Here is a 25,000-nt window from a genome sequence, read left to right on the forward strand (position 1 = left end):
AGTATAGCATATCGAAAAAAAAAAAGTCAAAAAAGTCATAGTATAGCATGTCGAAAAAAGTCATAAAAAGTCACAGTATAGCATGTCGAAAAAAAGTCATAAAACGTCATAGTATAGTGTGTAAAAAAAAAGGGATAAAAGTCATATATAGCATGTCGAAAAAAAGGATAAAACGTCATAGTATAGTTTATTAAAAAAGGGATAAAAAGTCATAGTATAGCATGTCGAAAAAAGTCATAATAGTATAGTATATTATGTTGAAAAAAGTCATAAAAACTTCATAGTATAGTATGTCGAAAAAAGTCATAGTATAGTATATTATGTTGAAAAAAAGTCATAAAAAGTCATTCATAGTATAAAAAGTCATAGTATAGCACATCGAAAAAAAAAGTCATAAAAAAGTCATAGCATGTCGAAAAAGTCATCAAAAAAGTCATAGTATAGCATATCGAAAAAAAAAAAAAAGTCATAAAAAGTAAAAAGGGATAAAGTATAGCATATCGAAAAAAGTCATAGTATAGTGTATTAAAAAAAGGGGATAAAAAGTCATAGAATAGCAAAAAAAAAAGTCATAGTATAACAAAAAGTAATAGTATAGCAAAAAAGTCATAAAAAGTCATAGTATATTATGTTGAAAAAAAAGTCATAAAAACTTCATAGTATAGTATCGAAAAAAGTGTAGCATTAAAAAGGGAAAAAGTCATAGTATAGCATATCGAAAAAAAAGTCATAAAAAGTCATAGTATAGTGAAAAAAGTTAAAAAGTCATAGGGATAAAAAGTCATAAAAATAGTATAGCATGTTTCAAAAGTCATAGTATAGTGTGTTAGTAAATATTATGTTAGCATATCGAAAAAAGTCATAAAAACTTCATAGTATTAGGGATAAAAAGTCATAGTATAGCAAAAAAGTCATCATAGTATATTATGTTAAAAAAGTCATAAAAAAAATTCATAAAAAGTCAAAAGTCATAGTATAGTCGAAAAAATTCATAAAAAGTCATAGTATAGCATATCGAAAAAAGTCATAAAAAAAGTCATAGTATATATATCAAAGTCATAAAAAAAAGTCAAAAAAAGTCACAGTATAGTATGTCGAAAAAAGTCATAAAACGTCATAGTATAGTGTGTTAAAAAAGGGATAAAAAGTCATAGTATAGCATATCGAAAAAAAAAACGTCATAAAACGTCATAGTATAGTGTGTTAAAAAAGGGATAAAACGTCATAGTATAGTTTGTTAAAAAGGGATAAAAAGTCATAGTATAGCATGTTTCAAAAGTCATAGTATAGTATATTATATTGAAAAAAGTCATAAAAAACTTCATAGTATAGTATGTCGAAAAAAGTCATAGTATAGCATGTCGAAAAAATTCAAAAAAGTCATAGTATAGCATATCGAAAAAAGTCATAAAAAAGTCATAGTATAGCATATCGAAAAAAGTCATAAAAAAGTCATAGTATAGCATGGCGAAAAAAGTCATAAAAAGTCACAGTATAGTATGAAAAAAAGTCATAAAACGTCATAGTATAGTGTGTTAAAAAAGGGATAAAAAGTCATAGTATAGCATATCGAAAAAAAACGTCATAAAACGTCATAGTATAGTGTATTAAAAAAAGGGATAAAAACGTCATAGTATAGTTTGTTAAAAAGGGATAAAAGTCATAGTATAGCATGTTTCAAAAGTCATAGTATAGTATATTATGTTGAAAAAAGTCATAAAAAACTTCATAGTATAGTATGTCGAAAAAAGTCATAGTATAGCATGTCGAAAAAATTCAAAAAAGTCATAGTATAGCATATCGAAAAAAGTCATAAAAAAGTCATAGTATAGCATATCGAAAAAAGTCATAAAAAAGTCATAGTATAGCATGTCGAAAAAAGTCATAAAAAAGTCACAGTATAGTATGTCGAAAAAAGTCATAAAACGTCATAGTATAGTGTGTTAAAAAAGGGATAAAAAGTCATATTATAGCATATCGAAAAAAAATGTCATAAAACGTCATAGTATAGTGTATTAAAAAAAGGGATAAAAAGTCATAGAATAGCATGTCGAAAAAAGTCATAAAACGTCATAGTATAGTTTGTTAAAAAAGGGATAAAAAGTCATAGTATAGCATGTTTCAAAAGTCATAGTATAGTATATTATGTTGAAAAAAGTCATAAAAAACTTCATAGTATAGTATGTCGAAAAAAGTCATAGTATAGCATGTCGAAAAAATTCAAAAAAGTCATACTATAGCATATCGAAAAAAGTCATAAAAAAGTCATAGTATAGCATATCGAAAAAAGTCATAAAAAAGTCATAGTATAACATGGCGAAAAAAGTAATAAAAAAGTCACAGTATAGTATGTCGAAAAAAGTCATAAAACGTCATAGTATAGTGTGTTAAAAAAGGGATAAAAAGTCATAGTATAGCATATCGAAAAAAAACGTCATAAAACGTCATAGTATAGTGTATTAAAAAAAGGGATAAAAAGTCATAGTATAGCATGTTTCAAAAGTCATAGTATAGTATATTATGTTGAAAAAAGTCATAAAAAACTTCATAGTATAGTATGTCGAAAAAAGTCATAGTATAGCATGTCGAAAAAATTCAAAAAAGTCATAGTATAGCATATCGAAAAGTCATAAAAAAGTCATAGTATAGCATATCGAAAAAAGTCATAAAAAAGTCATAGTATAGCATGTCGAAAAAAGTCATAAAAAAGTCACAGTATAGTATGTCGAAAAAAGTCATAAAACGTCATAGTATAGTGTGTTAAAAAAGGGATAAAAAGTCATATTATAGCATATCGAAAAAAAAACGTCATAAAACGTCATAGTATAGTGTATTAAAAAAAGGGATAAAAAGTCATAGAATAGCATGTCGAAAAAAGTCATAAAACGTCATAGTATAGTTTGTTAAAAAAGGGATAAAAAGTCATAGTATAGCATGTTTCAAAAGTTATAGTATAGTATATTATATTGAAAAAAGTCATAAAAAACTTCATAGTATAGTATGTCGAAAAAAAAAAGTCATAGTATAGCATGTCGAAAAAAATTCAAAAAAGTCATAGTATAGCATATCGAAAAAAGTCATAAAAAAGTCATAGTATAGCATATCGAAAAAAGTCATAAAAAAGTCATAGTATAGCATGGCGAAAAAAGTCATAAAAAGTCACAGTATAGTATGTCGAAAAAAGTCATAAAACGTCATAGTATAGTGTGTTAAAAAAGGGATAAAAAGTCATAGTATAGCATAAAAAAAAACCGTCATAAAACGTCATAGTATAGTGTGTTAAAAAAGGGATAAAACGTCATAGTATAGTTTGTTAAAAAAGGGATAAAAAGTCATAGTATAGCATGTTTCAAAAGTCATAGTATAGTATATTATATTGAAAAAAGTCATAAAAAACTTCATAGTATAGTATGTCGAAAAAAGTCATAGTATAGCATGTCGAAAAAATCAAAAAAAGTCATAGTATAGCATATCAAAAAAAAAGTCATAAAAAAAACATAGTATAGCATATCGAAAAAAAAAGTCATAAAAAAGTCATAGTATAGCATGGCGAAAAAAGTCATAAAAAGTCACAGTATAGTATGTCGAAAAAAGTCATAAAACGTCATAGTATAGTGTGTTAAAAAAGGGATAAAAAGTCATAGTATAGCATATCGAAAAAAAAAACGTCATAAACGCGTCATAGTATAGTGTGTTAAAAAAGGGATAAAACGTCATAGTATAGTTTGTTAAAAAAGGGATAAAAAGTCATAGTATAGCATGTTTCAAAAGTCATAGTATAGTATATTATATTGAAAAAAGTCATAAAAAACTTCATAGTATAGTATGTCGAAAAAAGTCATAGTATAGCATGTCGAAAAAATTCAAAAAAGTCATAGTATAGCATATCGAAAAAAGTCATAAAAAAAACATAGTATAGCATATCGAAAAAAGTCATAAAAAAGTCATAGTATAGCATGGCGAAAAAAGTCATAAAAAGTCACAGTATAGTATGTCGAAAAAAGTCATAAAACGTCATAGTATAGTGTGTTAAAAAAGGGATAAAAAGTCATAGTATAGCATATCGAAAAAAAACCGTCATAAAACGTCATAGTATAGTGTGTTAAAAAAGGGATAAAACGTCATAGTATAGTTTGTTAAAAAAGGGATAAAAAGTCATAGTATAGCATGTTTCAAAAGTCATAGTATAGTATATTATATTGAAAAAAGTCATAAAAAACTTCATAGTATAGTATGTCGAAAAAAGTCATAGTATAGCATGTCGAAAAAATTCAAAAAAGTCATAGTATAGCATATCGAAAAAAGTCATAAAAAAGTCATAGTATAGCATATCGAAAAAAGTCATAAAAAAGTCATAGTATAGCATGGCGAAAAAAGTCATAAAAAAGTCACAGTATAGTATGTCGAAAAAAAAGTCATAAAACGTCATAGTATAGTGTGTTAAAAAAGGGATAAAAAGTCATAGTATAGCATATCGAAAAAAAAAAACGTCATAAAACGTCATAGTATAGTGTGTTAAAAAAGGGATAAAACGTCATAGTATAGTTTGTTAAAAAAGGGATAAAAAGTCATAGTATAGCATGTTTCAAAAGTCATAGTATAGTATATTATGTTGAAAAAAAGTCATAAAAAACTTCATAGTATAGTATGTCGAAAAAAGTCATAGTATAGCATGTCGAAAAAATTCAAAAAAGTCATAGTATAGCATATAAAAAAAAAAAAGTCATAAAAAGTCATAGTATAGCATATCGAAAAAGTCATAAAAAAAGTCATAGTATAGCATGGCGAAAAAAGTCATAAAAAAGTCACAGTATAGTATGTCAAAAAAAGTCATAAAACGTCATAGTATAGTGTGTTAAAAAAGGGATAAAAAGTCATAGTATAGCATATCGAAGAAAAAAACGTCATAAAACGTCATAGTATAGTGTATTAAAAAAAGGGATAAAAAGTCATAGTATAGCATGTCGAAAAAAGTCATAGTATAGTACATTATGTTGAAAAAAGTCATAAAAAACTTCATAGTATAGTATTTCGAAAAAAGTCATAGTATAGAATGTCGGAAAAATTCATAAAAAAGTCATAGTATAGCATGGCGAAAAAAGTCATAAAAAAGTCACAGTATAGTATGTCGAAAAAAGTCATAAAACGTCATAGTATAGTGTATTAAAAAAAGGGATAAAACGTCATAGTATAGTATGTCGAAAAAAGTCATAAAACGTAATAGTAAAGTTTGTTAAAAAGGGATAAAAAGTCAAAGTATAGCATGATTAAAAGTTATAGTATAGCATGTTTCAAAAGTCATAGTATAGTATATTATGTTGAAAAAAGTCATAAAAAACTTCATAGTATAGTATGTCGAAAAAAGTCATAGTATAGCATGTCGAAAAAAATTCAAAAAAAGTCATAGTATAGCATATCGAAAAAGTCATAAAAAAGTCATAGTATAGCATATCGAAAAAAGTCATAAAAAAGTCATAGTATAGCATGTCGAAAAAAGTCATAAAAAAGTCACAGTATAGTATGTCAAAAAAAGTCATAAAACGTCATAGTATAGTGTGTTAAAAAAGGGATAAAAAGTCATAGTATAGCATATCGAAGAAAAAAACGTCATAAAACGTCATAGTATAGTGTATTAAAAAAAGGGATAAAAAGTCATAGTATAGCATGTCGAAAAAATTCAAAAAAGTCATAGTATAGCATATCGAAAAAAGTCATAAAAAAGTCATAGTATAGCATATCGAAAAAAGTCATAAAAAAGTCATAGTATAGCATGTCGAAAAAAGTCATAAAAAAGTCACAGTATAGTATGTCGAAAAAAGTCATAAAACGTAATAGTAAAGTTTGTTAAAAAGGGATAAAAAGTCAAAGTATAGCATGATTAAAAGTTATAGTATAGCATGTTTCAAAAGTCATAGTATAGTATATTATGTTGAAAAAAGTCATAAAAAACTTCATAGTATAGTATGTCGAAAAAAGTCATAGTATAGCATGTCGAAAAAATTCAAAAAAGTCATAGTATAGCATATCGAAAAAAGTCATAAAAAAGTCATAGTATAGCATGTCGAAAAAAAGTCATAAAAAGTCACAGTATAGTATGTCAAAAAAAGTCATAAAACGTCATAGTATAGTGTGTTAAAAAAGGGATAAAAAGTCATAGTATAGCATATCGAAGAAAAAAACGTCATAAAACGTCATAGTATAGTGTATTAAAAAAAGGGATAAAAAGTCATAGTATAGCATGTCGAAAAAAGTCATAGTATAGTATATTATGTTGAAAAAAGTCATATAAACGTCATAGTATAGTATGTCGAAAAAAGTCATAGTATAGCATGTCGAAAAAAGTCATAAAAAAGTCATAGTATAGCATGTCGAAAAAAGTCATAAAAAAGTCACAGTATAGTATGTCGAAAAAAGTCATAAAACGTCATAGTATAGTGTGTTAAAAAAAGGGATAAAAAGTCATAGTATAGCATGTCGAAAAAAGTCATAAAACGTCATAGTATAGTTTGTTAAAAAAGGGATAAAAAGTCATAGTATAGCATGTTTCAAAAGTCATAGTATAGTATATTATGTTAAAAAAAGTCATAAAAAACTTCATAGTATAGTATGTCGAAAAAAGTCATAGTATAGCATGTCGGAAAAATTCATAAAAAAGTCATAGTATAGCATGTCAACAAAAGTCATAAAAAAAGTCATAGTATAGCATATCGAAAAAAGTCATAAAAAAGTCATAGTATAGCATGTTGAAAAAGTCATAGTATAGTATGTGGAAAAAGGGATAAAAAAAAGTCATAGTATATTATGTGGAAAAACAGATTAATAAAAGTCATAGTATAGTATGTCGAAAAAAAGTCAATAGTATAGCAGGTCGAAAAAAGTCATAAAAAAGTCATAGTATAGCATGTGGAAAAAACGAAAAAAGTCATATTATAGCATGTTGAAAAAAGTCATAGTATAGCATGTTGAAAAAGTCATAGTATAGTATGTGGAAAAAGGGATAAAAAAAAGTCATAGTATATTATGTGGAAAAACAGATTAATAAAAGTCATAGTATAGTATGTCGAAAAAAGTCAATAGTATAGCAGGTCGAAAAAAGTCATAAAAAAGTCATAGTATAGCATGTGGAAAAAACGAAAAAAGTCATATTATAGCATGTTGAAAAAAGTCATAGTATAGCATATCGAAAAAATGTCATAAAAATGTCATAGTATAGTATGTCGAAAAAAGGGATAAAAAGTCATAGTATAGCATGTTTCAAAAGTTATAGTATAGTATATTATGTTGAAAAAGTCAAAAAAGTCATAGTATAGTAAGTCGAAAAATTCATAAAAAAGTCTATAGGATGTCATAAAAAGTCATAAAAAAGGTGATTGTATAGCATGTTGAAAAACTCATAGTATAGTATGTCGAAAAAAGTTTTTGTGAATGGTTTAAAGTTTGAATGACTTCTGTATATGAAGGTATGTACAGTAGGAGTAACATTTAGAAGTGGAAGATGCCTGAAGAGGAGTTATAGATGGTTCCATTGACTTTCAATGTAAAAAAGAAATTAAAAAAGCTTAATACCTTCAAAAATATAATTATTAGGAAAAAGTTGAATACAAGCATAAATGTTCTTAAAGAGCTAAACATTTTGATGTTTGAATGTTTTTTGTAGCTGAAAGTATGCAGAAGTAGTAGGCAACTGAAAAGTGAATAACAATACCGTGAATGCCACTGAATCAGCATTCACAGCATAATTTTTAAATTATGTGATTCTTTGTTTTTATTTATGTCCAAAAATGTTCAAGTGATTTATTTTCTCCATTGATCATAACTGTTATCCTAGAAAAAGCAAGAAAATAAAAACACCTTCACTACAGCTGGAGTGACTTAAAATAATTCATTTATTTACGTAACTATATATAACTTCACAATCAATGTACATTTCCATCAACATTTCGCACAGAAATAAAGCTTTTATCCCTTTTAGTTTTAGTGTTTTTTAACGTCGGAAACTCTCAGAACAGACAGTGACTTTAATTTTTGAGGTAGATTCAGTAAATTCAATAATTCTCTACAAGAAACATCAACAACAGCCGGCAGTTATATAGTTTACAGTCTGAGTTGCTTTCTTTGTGACAGTTCTCTATCGTAATAAGACTATCTCTCCGTAACGGTGGAGAGATCTGGTCTCTTCCCTCAGAGAACCAAGGTTACAACGTAACCGAGCGATCTTTCTGGGAATGATGGATTAATGTTATTTAAAATATTCTGACTGCGGGATGAAACAGTGAGCAAATAAAAAATAAAAGTTTCCCCTCAAAAATGTGTTTCCTCTGGGACTGAAATTATTTCTACATTCATTTTCATTTCATTTACATGACATGACATTAAAAAGATAGTTTTTCTTTTCTTATCTTTTTTTGTATTTGAAGTATAGGCCAATGAAATGAAATAATTTCAAAATAAAATCACTTTTTTTTGCAAAGCATTTGGATTAGTTCTTTGGTCTCTAAAATGTCAGAACATTTTCAAAAATGTGAATAAGTGTTTCCCAAAAAGCCCAAGATGACGTCCTCAAATGTCTCGTTTTGTCCACAACTCAAAGATATTCAGTTTCCTGTCACAGAGAGAAGACACTAGAACAATATTCACATTTAACAAAGCTGACATCAGAGAAGTTTTATCGATTAGCTTTTGCAGCTCTAAAAGTTGTTGTTGAAATAATACTGCTAATTCACATAGATCCACAGAACGTTGTAAAGCACCAAAGTTTTTATGAATTTATGACTATCTTGACTTCTTAAAGGTGCAGTAGGTAAGCCTTATAAAACTAACTTTCTGTCATATTTGCTGAAACTGACCCTATGTTCCAGTAGAACTACATGAAGCAGGTAATAAAAAAAACTGGCACCACCTACAGCCTGTAGTGCGATTTGTAAAAATCCACCGCTCCCTGTTCAGATGCACCAATCAGGGCCAGGGGGAGTGTCTAACTGTTCAGATGCACCAATCAGGGCCAATTTTGACAAAGTCCTGGATCTTACCAATCCTACCTACAGCACCTTTAAATTAAACATTGAAGCATGACTCTACATTTTGGCGAGATTACTGCCAAGGAACTAGAAAATGTTCGGATTTAAGAAGCTGGAATCAGAGAATTTTTACTTTTACTTTTCATAAAAAATTACTCAAACCGATTAATTGATTATCAAAAATTGTTGGTGGGTAATTTAATAGACAACTTATGGATTAATCTTTGCAGCTCTTAAAAAAAATATAATAAAAAAAGTCAAAAACAACTTAAAGTTTGCACTTTTAGTAGGCATAGCGTTCCTCGACATTTACTCCACTTGACATGTGTTATAATGTATTCATTTTCTGCTCCACTGCCACTCGACGCCAGATAAAAACACATTTTTTAGGGGAGACAGATGTTGTTTTTGGACACGTGGCAACATCTGGTCTACAGTACGGAGGGATGGAACATCAAAACATCAAAAAGCAGAAATACCACAAATATCAAACACCTACAGTCACTCAGAGACCGCACCGTCTCTGTCATGTGGTCCTTTCAGTCTCTCTCTCTCGCTCTCTCTCTCCCTGTTTTGGTTCAGTCAGTCAGTGGTTTGTTTTCAAGCTGATTTGAATCCAGAGTCTGAGAGGAGGGTTTTCTTCAGGGTTACGGTCCGGGAGGAGTGTTTTCTTTAGGGTTAGGGTCTAGGAGGAGGGTTTTCTTCAGGGTTAGGGTCTTGGAGGAGGGTTTTCTTCAGGGTTAGGTTCTGGTAAGAGGGTTTTCTTTTGAGTTAGGGTCTGGGAAAAGGCTCAGGGTCCGGGAGGAGGGTTTTTGTTAGGGTTAGGTTCTGGGAAGAGGGTTTTCTTTACGGTTAGGGTCTGGGAAAAGGGTCAAGGTCCGGGAGGAGGGTTTTTGTTAGGGTTAGGGTCTGGGAAGAGGGTCAGGGTCTTGGAGGAGGCTTTTCTTTAGGGTAAGCGTCCGGGAGGAGGGTTTTTGTTAGGGTTCAGGTATGGGAGGAGGGTTTTTGTCAGGGTTAGGGTCTGGGAAAAGGGTCAGAGTCCGGGAGGAGGGTTTGTGTTAGGGTTAGGGTCTGGGAGGAGGGGTCAGGGTCCAGGAGGAGGGTTTGTGTTAGGGTTAGGGTCTGGGAGGAGGGTCAGGGTATGGGAGGAGGGTTTTCTTTAGGGTTAGGATCCGGGAAGAGGGTCAGGGTCCGGGACGAGGGTTTTTGTCAGGGTTAGGGTCACTGGTTGAGCTCCAGAGCCCAGACCTGCTGCGGCCAACCGGTCCGACCCTTCGCCTTCTTGCCGGCTTCCAAAGACTCGTGCAGGCCGTCAGTCTGGGACAGAACACACAGAATCATCATCATCATCATCAGCATCACCATCATCATCATCACCATCACCACCACCACCATCATCATCATCATCAGCAGCAGCATCAGCATCAGCATCAGCATCAGCATCACCATCATCACCATCACCATCACCATCATCATCATACTCAGCATCATCATCATCATCATTAGAATCATCATCATCATCATTAGAATCATCATCATACTCAGCATCATCATCATCGGGAAGTACCAGTTAAATTACCGGTATAAAAATTCTACTCAAGTAAAAGTTAAAATTATGATAAGAATAATTTTAGAGTTCGCATTTTGAAGGATATTTTTCGAAAAGCTGGATTGAAAACTTTCGATTGCACAATAGGTTTCCATCCTGACTTTAGGTGGTTTTTGCCTTTTCCAAATGTTATCGGACCAAATGGATCGTATTCTGACGGAGAAACATTGGCCATTTTAGACCTTTTTTAGGGGGAAGGCTCAAGCCAATCAATTTCAGTGCTTCAAGTTTGAGTTTGCGAACTTGTCTGATAGTGACAGAGGACAATTCTAGGTTCGAAGGGCTTGAAACAGGTTTAATATCCTGTGTGTCTGTGGCCGATGCTATGCACCTGTAACCCCGTCCAGGAAAGGGTCAACAGAAACGTAGTGTCGGCCAATCAGAGTAGGTTGTGGGAGACTCCTCCCGCCTTTGGCTGAGTCTCTATCTCAGGGGTGTCAAACTCAATTTCACTAAGGGCCACACTGGAAAATAAGAATCACATCAAGGGCCAGACATATTTAGTTTATTGATAGGCTTTTATTTAATCGAAAAAGTAAAATATAGTAGACTGTATTATTGCATGTGTCTTCTTACTTATAGTGTGGTCGACATAAAGTCCTAAAGAAGTCAGGAAAAAGTTCCTCAGCCGTCATAGAAAAGAAGCGCCCAAAAACGTTGGAAAAAGTGGCAAAAACGTCAGAAAAATTTACAGAAACTTCAGCAAAAGTGACAACAATGCCAGAAAAAGCAACAAAAACTAGGTTCAGTTGTTTGAAATATTTAATTAATAAGCATTAATTGCTATCTGTGTGTTGTTTCCTTATTTTAGAATCACAAAGATAAGATTATTCACTCATTCATTAGAAAAAATAACCGTGAACATATTTACAGTATAAGAAATTGTTTTTTTTAAATAATCGTTCAATAATCGTAATCAAGGTAACTTCTTCGATTAATCGTGATTATGATTTTAGCCAAAATCGTCCAGCCCTAAGATTAGAAAACCAATTGACACGGAAGCAACTAAAGTCCAGTTCAGACCAAAGAACTTCCGACTTAGAGTCTTTTTGTAGCTGGATATATCATTTTTTGTGTCTAAATATAAATCTGGATACCGTTAGTGATAGTGAGATACTTGCTACATTTGCTTTGCTAGTGATGATAAGACTTTAGCAAGGCACTGTATCCGTGTCACATTCTCATTAGGGGGGCTGAGCCCCCCACTAAAGGTCTGATCCTAGAACCGCCCCTGTTTTTGTCACTTCTCATTACAGAAACAGTCCTAATCACAAATTATTATTTTGTTCAATACTGAAATCACCACGATCGGACACGATTATATTGACTTTTTGGAGAGATGCAATGAAATGAGACGTTGCATTTATTGAAGTTAAAAGAATAGTCAATAACACTCAAAGTGGGACATTTCCCTTTAATCCATGGGAACTTTTTTTGACTTCCACTTAAAATAAATAATATAAGAAAAACATTCCAACGTTGTCTGAGTGAGTTCAGCCTTCGGGAGAGGCGGAAGATCACGAGACAAAGATAAGAGTTTACTCGCAAAACGGTAATGTGCAAAATAATCGTTTTTTTTTGGTTTTCGTTGGGAGCCAAAATCACGAATTTACGCCTCTCTGAGAGCCTGTTTAAATAAAGTCTTATAAAGTTCTACCAACATGGGTATGTGTATTTTGTTTCTACTTTTCTAATTGTTATTGTTATTCTAACATTTGTATGATTTTCTCAGCACCTTGGTGCTTCTTTGTGAAGCCTTTGGTCAGCTGACGCTGTGTTTAAACGTGCTCTAGAAATAAACTTTACTTACTTACTATATGATGCATGCTGGATTTGTCACTTTCTCCCCAAATTAATCATTGCAAAAACATGAGCAATAACAAATAACAATACACCGATATATCAGGGCTAAAATACACGCAGTTTAGGCAGAGTAGGAGTTGTTGTTGGAGTCGGCTGCAAAAAAGTCCCCCCCAAAAAAGTTATAAAATCGTAGAAAAAGCAATGTGCACAAATGAGAATTAAAATGCTTTAACTGTCTCATGTTTTGTGTAATCTTTGTCTTCCACTGGACCATGAACCTGTCGGGTCTTAATTGTAAACTATCTATTTTTGTCCATTTTTCCAACGTTTTTGTCACTTTTTAACACTTTTTTGTTACTTTTGTCAACACTTTCTTTTATTCATGGTCAATAAACCTAGTTCATATGACATTAGACCTATTTTTTGAGTTAAAAAAATAGCAGAAATTATGATTTATTTTGCCTAATAGGTAAGATCAGAGGATGTTGAGGGAATCACAGACTGGTATCTGTCAAAGTTTAGTCGGAAGGCTGTTGTGAAACCACTGAAACTTGTATTTTAATATATATACTATAAAATCGAATAAAAACACCCCAAATTCTATGAAATTAATGATTGATTTTACCTGCAAAGATCGTCGATGCATACAGTTATTTTTGGCCAATTTAGTTTTTTGGGGGGCATTTTAGACCTTTATTTTGACAGGACAGATGAAGACATGAAAGGGGAGAGAGAGGGGGGCGATGACATGCAGCAAACCCTCGGCGTCGAGGAGTAAACCGCTATATATGTGCGCCTGCTCTACCGACTGAGCTAACCGGCCACATGGTCAATTTAGTTTAAAGACAAACAGAAAACATATGACCCGAGGACAACGCCAGAAAGATAAAGAAGAGAAGGGAGTGTTTGGAGACTTAATACACACACTCGGGTGTTTATTAGGTGGAACTTTGGGAATTCAGCAGCGGAAATAATGGACTTATGTCAGCATAACTGTTATCTGCGTGTTGGAGTTGGTTGCAAAAATGGTTTAATCTTTTATTTATAGAGCGACAAAACCTAGAGAAAGAGACAAGCAACATCTGGGAACTCAAACCTCTCTCGGGTTGTCCTCCAGTCCACCATACAACTCCTGGGTTTTCTGGCTCGAAATAAAACTCAAAAAATTGTACGTTTCGGTAGTCTTTTTAGACACTTTTGTCACTTTATGTTCCGAGTTTTTTTTTGCTATAATAATAATAATGGATACTTTATTAATCCCGCAAGGGGAAATTACAATGTTTTCACTCTGTTGTTATTACACATTACACACACATGCTCAGTACCTCTACATGCACTAATGGAGAGACGTCGGAGTGAGGGAGGGGGGCTGCAGCTGTCAATGGAAAGTCGCACTGAACAGTCGGGGGTTCGGTGCCTTGCTCAAGAGCACCTTGGCAGTGCCCAGGAGGTGAACTGGCACCTCTCCAGCTACCAGTCCACCATCATACATTGAACTAGCGACCCTTCCGGTTCCCAGCCCAACTCCCTACTGACTGAGCTACTGCCACACACAGCTTTGATGTTTTTTGCTGCATTTTTTGACACATTTTTTTCAACGTTTGTCATTTTCAAAACTTTTTTTTTGGACATTTTTGTAACATTTTTCAAAGTTTTTTATCACTTTAATGAAAAGTAGCGAACTGATCGTTTATTGACCATTTTGTTGGGGTAAACCCAAAATTTCTGATTTAGAAACGGACCCAAGGACAGCGTGTTGCTGTTTATTCAACGTTTTTGTGTGTTTTTTCAATGTTTTGGGAACATTTTGTTGATGTTTTTGGTGCTTTTGCTAAAGTCTGTAGGTCTGCTTTCAGTGTTTTTGACAGTTCTTTTCATTGTTGTTGTTGCTTTTCATAACGTTTGTCGTCGTACGTTTTTTTACATTGTCAGCGCTTATTTGGAAGTCCCTTATTTTCTGTTATAAAAAAAAACGTTGGAAAAAAAAAAGAAGAAGAAACATATTTTTCGTGAGTGTTTGGAGAAGTTTAGTGGACAGACTTTAGTCCCGATCGTTTTTTTTATTATTAGCTGTGATTTGGGGGGAATTCAGCGGCAAAAAAAAAAAATGGACTTATAGGCTGTGTTATTGTATTTGTTATAGTTGGAGGTGGTCGCATAACAAAGTTTTTAAAAAGTGACAAAATGTTTGTTCTTTTAAAGCGACAAGAACATTTTTGCTGGCTACACGGACAAATAAAAACTGGTTTATAACTGTCTCAAGTTTGATTAAAAAGGAAGATTTTTTTGGGAGTGTTTGGAAAGGTTTAACACACACGCTACACACACTTGGGGTGATTTGGGGAATTCAGAGGGGAGAATAATGGACTGATGTTAAGCATAATTATTTCATTTGTCTTCCCGTCCACCAGGAACTAGTTATCCCTGCAGGTCAAAATAGAAAAATGAATTATTTTTTTTTATCACTTTTTAATTTATAGTGAATAAACCTAGTTTATATGACATTACACCTAATGTTGGAGTTAAAAAAAAGCAGAAGTTATGGATTATTTTGCCTAATACTTAAAGTCAGAGTACGTTGAGTGAATCACACTGTCTAGTTTAGTTGTGAAACCATTTAAGAAATAATAATTTCAAATAGAGCTGGGCAATATATCGATATTATATCAATATCGTGATATGAGACTAGATATCGTCTTAGAGTTTGGATATTGTAATATGACAAAAGTGGTGTTTTCTCCTGGTTTAAAGGCTGCATTACAGTAAAGTGATGTTATTTTCTGAACTTACCAGATTCTATTATTTGCTTTTACCCACTTAGTCATTATATCCACATTACTGATGATTTTAGATAAATATCTAAAATGTCATTGTGTAAATATGTTATGAAAGCACCAATAGTCAACCCTACAATATCGTCGCGGTATCGATATTGAGGTATTTGGTCAAAAATATCGTGATGTTTGATTTTCTACATATCGCCCAGCCCTAATTTCAAATGCTATAACATTGAATTAAACACCTAAAATGTAATAGTCGTCAATCATTTTACCTGCAAAGAACCTAAAACCTAAATATATTTGTTTATAATTAGTTGTTTTTTAACTTAGTAGGCATTACAATTATGTGAATAAACAGTACATATATTACATTTTTTACTAGATACAAAATATGCTATACTAAAAATATAAAGTCCTAAAATATAATTCAGGCTGGGCTTTTTTTTTTTTATCACTTTGTTGTCTAACTTTTTATGTTTTTCATAATTTACGACAAACAACAACAGACCTTCGTACCCGGTCTCAGGTGGTAATAAAATGATATCAAAGATATTAAATTAAAAAAAAAACAAGATTTGGGCTCTTAACGATCACATAAATAATCCTAAAAAAACTCATCCCGAAAACAGATTTTTGCACGTTTTACGTTTTGTCTCAGTTTCTGAATGTACCTGATGAAACGTCGTTGTGATTTTCTAAATAAATAATTGCTTGTGTAATGGTCTGATGAGAAAAAAACGTTCCTCCGTCTCAATTTCTGAATGAAAGAAAAGAAAAAGAGTTCAAACAGGAAAAAGAATTAAAAGTACAACTCACTGTTTCCCTTTTTTTAACTTCAATAAATGCAACACCTTTCCAAAAGTCAAATCAGCCATCCTGACCGAAATCATATTAGCGCGGGTGCACATAGGCCTCGACGCAGAGGTCCAGGGTTCGAGTCCGACCTGAGATGATTTCCCGCATGTCTTCCCTCTCTCTCTCTCTCTCTCTCTCTCTCTCTCTCTCTCTCTCTCTCCTTTCTCACCTAGCTGTCCTGTCAAAATAAAAGCCCCAAAAGAAATAATCAAAAAAACAAAAGTGTCATTCAACGGTATAGCATTTGGAGAGAAAGAATAGATATAGGAACGTTAAAAAAAGTGATAAAAATATCAAGAAATGTGTTTAAAAAATCGGCAAAAACCTCGGAAAAAGTGACAAAATAAAACAACGAAATGTTTTTAAAAAATAAAAAGTTCTTGATTTTAAATTATGACCCAGAGAAGCCAACCCCGTGCACGGTCAACACATCCGCTCCCACCGACAGCTGTTTTCGGTTTGGAGGTATTTTAATAATGTGAACGTTTGGGAGTTTTTTTATATTTCCCCTATGGGTTCAACTTCCGTCCTTTACGTGATGATTTGATATTTAGTTTTTTTTTTTTTTAAATAGATCAAATAAAGCCTCCCAGCCTCCAGTTTGATCATCTGATAATCTCTCGTGTTTGTCCTCAAAGTTGTTTAAAAAGTGATTTTATATCAGAAGATATGGGACGTCGGTTATGCGCCGAAAGTGTAATCAAGTTAAAAAATGAATAAATAAAATAAAAAAATGACAAAACGTTAAAAAAGCAACAAAAACAAAAAAACACGGTGAAAACGCACCAAAAACGTCAAAAATAAGCATACAAAATATTGAAAAAGTGACAGAAAAATTGGGGACAAAGCGGGGGAAAAAGCGACTACAATGTTAAAAATAAAGTCACAAAACAAAATGTAAAATACAAAACGTAGATTGGAGTGACTGAAACATTGAGCTAGTGTTTGTGTCCATGTTGACGGGAAGACCTTAAACTAACATTCATTATTAAGAAACTACAAATCTTTAAAAAATAAAATGCTGTCATATATATATATATATATATATATATATATAGAGAGAGAGAGAGAGAGAGAGAGAGATAGATAGATAGATAACGTGATGTTTTTATATTTAGAGTTTGGGTTTGAGATTAATCAGAGCACATTTTACAATTCCACCTCGTTTTTTTTTTTAAACAGATCAAATGAAATATTTCAGGCCTTCAGATTTATTTTTTTAAATGACTTAAACTAACACTAAACACACACAAAAAATGGATATCATTTCATATAAATGAGGTTTCTTGACCATGAATTCGAAAGAAAAAAAATTATATATATATATTGTGTAAAACTAGTGGTACTGCATCGGTGTGAGTGCGGCATACTGATGGAAGGAAATGGTGAAAAAATGCGTCAAAAAAGACGTCAAAACTCGGATTAATCAGAGAACATCTTTACAATTCCACCTTAACATGGTTCATATTTTATACGTTTGGTTTTTAAAACAGATGAAATGAAATATATTCATGCCTCAGGACTCAGAAACTTGAACAAACTGAACTGTTTGGATTCATCTACAGTCACCTGTTACGTTACGTTTTATCAGAAGTGCAAAAAAAAAAAGAGCACAAAAGTGCAATGTGATGTACAAAGTATAGACAGGACAAGAGAGATGTCGCAGTGTTATAAGAGCAGAATATATATGGCTATGTAATATGTAGTAGTATGTAGTATGTAATATGAACAGCGTATGAACAGCATGTACCGATATGTGCATGTTGTTCATACATTAATCATATTTTAGGTTTTAATTTTTTTAAACTGATAAATCAGAGCACATATTTAGAGTCCACCTTAAATGCTGTCTCTTCAGGAACATTCCCTCCTTCTTTTCTTTTTCAAATGACTCTTGAATGAAGACTTGAACTAACAACTGTTTCCGTTTGGAGTTATTTTAATTACTAGTTATTTCATTTTTTTTAACCCCCTCTCCTGTTGTCATCGTGTCAAATCTGACCCGTTTGCAAAAACTTTCTATGTCACAATTATGACGAAAGAATGTTTAAAAAAAGTGACAAATAATGGGGGGAAACAAATCGACAAAAACATTATTTTATTTTTTCTAAAAACGCTGAAAAAAGTGACCAGAAAAATCGGAAAAAGTGACACAAAACTTGGAAGAAAATGGGAAATAAACATCTAAAAAAAATTTTTAAAAACTGACTAAAACATAATTTAAAAAAACGCCAAAAAAAGTGACGAAAAGATTTGGAATAAAATGGACAGAAACGTGGAGAAAAGTGTAGAAAAAGAACAACTAAATGTTGAAATTTCGACCCAGAAAAGCAAAAAGTTGCAGGTTGACGCAACTTTGTTGCCCTCCCAGTTAGAAAATGAAAATGAACCCTTTTTTTTATGTTTCTGGCGATTTTATTTTATTCATTTCAAGATTCCCTTCTTTTTTGTTGCGCTTTTTGTCACTCTACCACCGGATTCACCACTTATTACCGCTAGTTGTACACTTCTTCCGGAAGTCATAATCAATAAACCTCATTTATGTGAAATTATACCTCATTTCTTTAAGTTAAAAAGAATCTGAAATGATGGAACTATTTTTGACAAATAGTTAGGATTGAGTGGATCGTCCCAGACGGCCACAGTGTAGTCAGGACGCTGTTTAGAAAGTGAGAGATTTCACAGTTTCTTCAAATGCTATAAAATATTAAATGAAAAAAAAAATTCTACGAAAGTAGACAATGAGGGGTTCATTTCCACCTTAAAATAGTGGTTTTTCTTTTACAAATATTATAAAATAGCCTAGTATTATAGGCTATTTCCTAGTATTTTAGGCTATTTCCTTTTATTTTAGGCTATTATCCTGCAGCTTTGACTCAAAAACTAACCACTGTTTGAGGTTTTAGAGTTATTTTGGATCCATTTCTAGCGTCGGGACTTACCGGCTCCCGTTTCCTTTTCAGGTCCCGGTTTTCATATTTCTTAATCTCGGCCTTGAAGCCCTCGGCCTCGCCGGAGTCCTTGTCCAGCACGTCCATCAGGTAGGCGATGTAGCTGGTCGCGAGGCGCAGCGTTTTAATCTTGGACAGCTTGGTGTCCGCGGGCACGTTGGGGATGCACTCCCGCAGCTCCGCGAACGCCGTGTTGATGCTCTCCGTCCGGCGGCGCTCCTTCTTCGGCCCCGACGTCCTCCGCTTCCCGGCCCCGCCCTGGAGCGCCTCTAGCCGGGCGTCGTGCAGCGCCGCGGCCCCGGTCCCCGCGGCCCCACCGCCGTGCTCCCCGGCGGCGTACTGCGCCTGCAGCGGGAAGTCCAACCCCGACTGCGGCGGAGGCTGCGGCTCGCCGTGGTTCAGCACCCAGCTCTGGAAGTACGGCGCGTCCTGGTGACACCGCTGCACGAACGGGAAGGGCTCGTGCATCAGGTGGTGGTGGGGGTGCGGGTGGTGGTGCTGGTAGCCCCCGATCAGGTTCATGTTGAGCCGGATCGCAGACGCTGACGTTGCTGTCGTTGTTGTCGTTTCTTCCCGCGCGCTGCTGCCCCGAAACGTAAAAAAACTCTCCGACGATTCAAATAACTCACAGGCTCGATATGAAAGCTCATATGTTGAGGTTAAGCCCCCCCCAACCCAAGCTGTCTTTAAGAACTAAACGTTTCCATGGATGAACTGTCTCATCTTTTAAATGTTGCTGTTGAAGAATTATCTTTTAAAAACCGGATCAAATACGTTCTTGTGTCCCCGTTGCTCTCGCTCCGGTGCCGCTGCTGCTGCTGGCCCCCCAACCCCCCAAAAAACGGTCTCTGTTTGGGGATCCACAGCTAACACGCAACACTTAAATATATATTCCCTTAAATGCACAAAATGAGACCAAAAAAAAAAAAAAGCCGAGCCGCAGACTTTCACATTCTGACAGCGACTTCTTCTTGAGGCGTAAAATAAAAGTTCAATAATTCCAGAAAGAAAATCATCGCCGATGTTGCGGAGCCTCCAACTCTCCTTGTTTCTGTTCCCGACAGAAGAGGCTGCTCTGAGAATGATGTGACCCCCCCTGTGAAGGTGTGAGGGCCCCCAGGTTTAAATGGTGTGGACGTGCGCGTGGGAAATGAGGCAGCCAATAGAGGAAGGCGTCCAGGACGGGGAGGAGAGTCTCCGCGGTAACATGCGCAACATGGAGCCAAACGAGCGCTGGGACAAGGACTCAGATCCGGAACTTTAACCCCTGCTGTCGTCCTTGTTTGCTAAAACTTTCTATATCACAACTATGACAAAAGAATCTTTGAAAAAAAGTGACAAATGTTGAGGAAAAAAATCGACAAAAAAAAAAAAATATATATATATATTTTTGTTTTTAGTCTGAAAAAAGTGAACAAGTGACAAAGACCTTGGGGGGAAAAACATCAAAAAAGTGAATAAAAGCGTGTTAAAATTAAATTAAAATTATTAATTAAAAAAATTGAGAAAAACCTTTTTTTAAAAATCGCCAAAAAATTGGGAAAAAAAGTGGGGGGAAAAACATCGAAAAAAGCAACAACAAAAAAACTTGTTACAAATTGACAAAAAAATAATTAGAAAAAAACGCCAAAAAAGTGACAAAAAAAAATTGGAAAGAAAGTGACAAAAGAATATGACAAAAACGTCGAGGAAAGTGTAGAAAAAGAACATCAAAATGTTGAAATTTCGACCCAGAAAAAACCCAAAGTTGCAGCTCGACGGGAAGACAGCAGGAGGGTTAAGTAAAAGTACTAATAAGTAAAGTACAAGTAGCTCAACATTTGGTACTGAAATAAAAGTACTAGAGTAACTGTACTCAGTTACATTTCGCTGTTGGCTCTCACGGCACTTCAAAAAACAGAAACAGAGACCTTCGTGTTGGAGTTGGTCGCTGCCTTTGTCACTTTTGAGTGTTTTGGAAAGGTTTTACGCACAGACGTTGCCAGTGGTGTAGTCTGAACACCTGGATACACACTAAGAAATGTCCCTTAAAAATTCCCAATGACGCGCAACAACATACTTTCCATTACATATGTTTGATATATTTTGAATTTTCATCCGTGTTTTTCTTCTTCACATATAGGCTAAAGAAAGGGATTCCGACCGCAAATTGGTGCGTAAAAGTGTATCAGAATGAAGGAAATGTGTGTATATATATATATATATATATATACAGTACAGTATACCCACTACAATAAATTGGACTACTCCACTGGTTACACCGTGATGTTTATTAGGTGTGATATTGGTAATTCAGTGGTGAAAAGATTTTATACACACCTTCTTTCATTTGTCAACTCGTGCAGCAAATTGGACCGTGAACGCAGCAGCCGGGGGTATTAAAATGTGGACTTTAGTTGCGCACGAGTAAAATGAAAAAGAAAAGGACGTTTTTTTGAAGAATGCACTTTTAAAAAAACACGAGAATGTCTCTAATGAAAGCATTTTTTTGTGTATGTATTTGTCCGAAGTGTGCAGGCTGCTTATTGACTTATTGTGGCGATATTCAATCCAAACTTTATGTTTACAATATGTAAGACACTACAACACAAAACATCAAAACATGACACAGTTATATACACGAGTATGTATAGACGCGTGCGCGCGCACACACATATAACAGACATAACAGACACACACGCACACACACACATATAACAGACATAACAGACACACACACGCACACACACACACACACATACACACACGCACAGTCTCTCTCTCTCACTCTCACACACACATACAGTCTCTCTCACACACACACACAGTCACACACGGACACACACACACACACAGTCTCTCTCTCACACACACACACACAACACACATAACAGACACACACAGTCTCACGCACACACACAGACACATGCACACACACACAACACACATAACAGACACACACACACACGCACATACACACACATATAGTCTCTCTCTCACACACACAAACAGTCTCGCACAGACACACACACACACACACACACACACACACACACACACACACACACACACACACACACACACACACACACACAGGTCCACATGAATATAAGAATATGTAAAACACAACAACGACAAAAACAAAAGCGGTTATGTAAACTGAATTTGAAATCATTCAGATATTAGTTCCGTGTACCTCGTGTCCCTCTCAGTGTCTTTCTGTCCCACTTATATACTCAACATATATGGGGTTTTCTTCTTTATTTCATATTAATGTATGTCTAACACGTGCGTTTGTTTGTCCATGTTTGCAAAATCCAAACGGCAAATTCCGCGCATGCGTACGTTTTGTGGCAATAAAACCCTTTTGTTCTGATTTCTGACTCGTGTCGCTTTACGCTGAACATTCAATCTGTGAATATGAACGTGGTCGTGTGTTGTTGCCTTTCCTTTTCCATCTCCTTCAGCCTAACGCTCGTTTATTATTATTATTATTATTATTATTATTATTATTATTATTATTCAGCAGTTACTTTGAATTATGACGGCCTGTGAGTCATGCGTAACGCAGGCTGGCAGCGATTAACCGGAATGTTTTTACTTTGAAATACTAATAACTTTTATATATAATGTATGTAATGTATGTATAATGTATATAACTGTGTATGTCAAGCTGTTGATAAGTTACAGTACGCATAACGATATGTCCGTTATTTAAAGATTGTCTTACTTATTATTATTTATTTGTATTATTATTTTATATTTATTTATTTATTATCGGAGATAAAAGTCGTTCGGGAAGAAGAAGGGGGGGAATGTAACTAAGTACATTTACTCCAGTACCAGATGTTGAGGTACTTGTACTCTGTACACACACAGTCACACCACATGCACGCACGCACACGCTCACTCTCTCTCTCACACACACACACACACACACACACACACACACACACACACACACACACACACACACACACACACACACGCACACGCACACACGAACAGAATTTAGTTCCATTTTCAATGCAGGACTTTGACTCGTTACCGCTCACAAGTCACGTCGTCTCCATCGCCTAAAAAAACATTATCCCATTACATCACGTGACCCTGACGCCAGTTAGAAACCATTTAGGGCCGTATCGCTCTTATCTAAACACGGCCATGAATCAGGGGGTGGGTGTGTGGGTGGGGGTCACGCGGTTAACATGGATTCCATAAAAGCTCTCGCGCTCTCGGTTTACAGCGCGCGGCAGTCTGCAGCAGCAGTCATCAGTCACTGCGTCACGGCCCTCATTTTACCCAACAACCAGAACCAAGAACAACCTACGGAGAGAACACATGAATTAACCTGCAACCCAATTCAACGTAACACACGCACGCACACACAGACACGCACACACACACACACACACACACAGCCTATTCTACGAGGTTTGTGAGGCTTTTTTCCAAAATAAAAGCCCCCAACAACCTGACAAGAGTAATCACTTTTATAAAAAAAAATAGCTCAGATAACAGATTTTTTTTTTGGGATATAATAGAGCTGCAAAGAACAATACGTTCTAAACTATTAAAACTGATTGGCAACTTTTTTTTAATAATCGGTTTGAGTCGTTTTTTTTTATGAATAAACAGTCAAACTTCTCTGTCTGCAGCGTGTTAAATATGAATATTGTTCTAGTGTCTTCTGTCCTCTGGGACAGGAAACTGAATATCTATGAGTTGTGGACAAGACGAGACATTAGAGGACGTCATCTTGGGACTTTTTGGGGAAAACATATATCATATATTCATCAGTGAAACTAATCGTTGGTTAGGGCCCTAAAAACTTGTATTTGGTTAGATGTAGGTGCGCAGGGTCGGCCCGCGGCAGTGGAGGCACAGGCTCGGGCCGCCGGCCGTCCAGACGAGTAAAGAAAAGTTAAAGATGATTAGAAACAAAACGAGAAAAACGTCAGAAAAAAAAGCGTAAAACGTAAAGAAAAACGTTGCCTAGGGCACCAAATCAGGTACAGAAAAGTTTAAGATAACCAAAAACAACGAAATAAACGCGACCAAAGCAGCTGATATCTTAATCTTAATCTGTAAATGTGTCAAATTTAAGGCCCGCGGGCCCGACACATTCCCGGCGCGTCAATTTAGCTTCACAAGAAATACGTCTCGTCGCTTTTTGAACAAGTTTTTGTCACATTTTCTGATGTTTTTATTACTTTCTTCGACCTTTTTAAAAGTTTAAAGTTCTTATATGGCTATACTACAGGGCTACGTTCAGACTGCAGGCAAAAGTGGCCCAAATCAGATTTTTTTTTGGGGGGGGCGGGTGAAACCACCAAAGTGAAACCACCCTCCAGAGTGGAAACCTTAAAAACGCGACCCACCGTCGCATTACCGTTTAAAGCAGGGGTGTCAAACTCAGTGGTGAGTTTGACACATGTGGTCTAAAGGGTAAAAAACGCAAAAGTCTGAAGACAGCGGCGTGGAGAGAGACGAGAAAAAGGCGTCCAGGTACTCTGTTGTTACGGAGCAGGCTACAGAAATGATAGGCTCCTCTTATCTAAAAGATTTTCAATGTAGAGGCTCAATATTTAAAGGATTTTGACAATGTGGATATGGTTGTTATAGTTGGATGACCATATGTAGGCTGTTCATTGGAGCCAGAGTAGGCGACAACGTTGCAGTTGAAGAGAAAGAGAGTAAATAGAATAAATAGATAATAAATCAGTTCACTACTTTCATTGAATGGGTTTTTTTTGTCAATTTTATAGCATTTGAAGAACAAACAACTGATGAAAGAACTTTGAAAAAAGGGACACATTTCGAAAAAAAAGTGACAAAAATGTCAGAAAAAAGTGACACAAATGTTAAAAAAGTGACAAATGTCAAAATAAGTTACATAAATGTCAGAAAAAAGTGACACAAATGTTATAAAAGTGACAAATGTCAAAATACGTGACATAAATGTCAGAAAAAAGTGACACAAATGTTAAAAAAGTGACAAATGTC

The 25,000-nt window shown here is 34.5% G+C and overlaps 1 protein-coding gene across 2 annotated transcripts; it reads right to left on the minus strand.

The window, feature by feature from the left end:
- Nucleotides 1-10,145: 10,145 nt before the first annotated feature.
- LOC114567248 (heart- and neural crest derivatives-expressed protein 1) lies at nucleotides 10,146-19,647 on the minus strand. 2 transcript variants are annotated; one of them, XM_028596259.1, is made up of 4 exons: nucleotides 19,007-19,647; nucleotides 17,903-17,916; nucleotides 13,779-13,798; nucleotides 10,146-10,306 (listed from the first exon to the last, which is right to left on the minus strand). In XM_028596259.1, exons 1-4 carry the CDS (start codon nucleotides 19,535-19,537, stop codon nucleotides 10,239-10,241), a joined length of 633 nt encoding a protein of 210 aa, XP_028452060.1. In that variant the 5' UTR covers nucleotides 19,538-19,647; the 3' UTR covers nucleotides 10,146-10,238. The 2 variants fall into 2 exon arrangements, with proteins under 2 accessions (XP_028452060.1, XP_028452059.1); XM_028596258.1 differs by lacking the exons at nucleotides 13,779-13,798; nucleotides 17,903-17,916 and having other exon boundaries at nucleotides 10,146-10,334.
- Between the last annotated feature and the right edge of the window lie 5,353 nt (nucleotides 19,648-25,000).

Source organism: Perca flavescens, chromosome 13 (genome assembly GCF_004354835.1).
Source record: "Perca flavescens isolate YP-PL-M2 chromosome 13, PFLA_1.0, whole genome shotgun sequence".
NCBI classification, from domain to species: domain Eukaryota; kingdom Metazoa; phylum Chordata; class Actinopteri; order Perciformes; family Percidae; genus Perca; species Perca flavescens.

What these genes read in the sequence shown, in the direction of transcription:
- LOC114567248 (XM_028596259.1), bottom strand. Translation starts at nt 19,537, where the DNA reads ATGAACCTGATCGGGGGCTACCAGCACCACCACCCGCACCCCCACCAC. An exon ending in CCCCCCTCCCTCACTCCGAC is followed by an intron (nt 10,307 to 13,778) that starts GTCTCTCCATTA and finishes AGTCTTTGGAAG; the next exon opens with CCGGCAAGAAGGCGAAGGGT.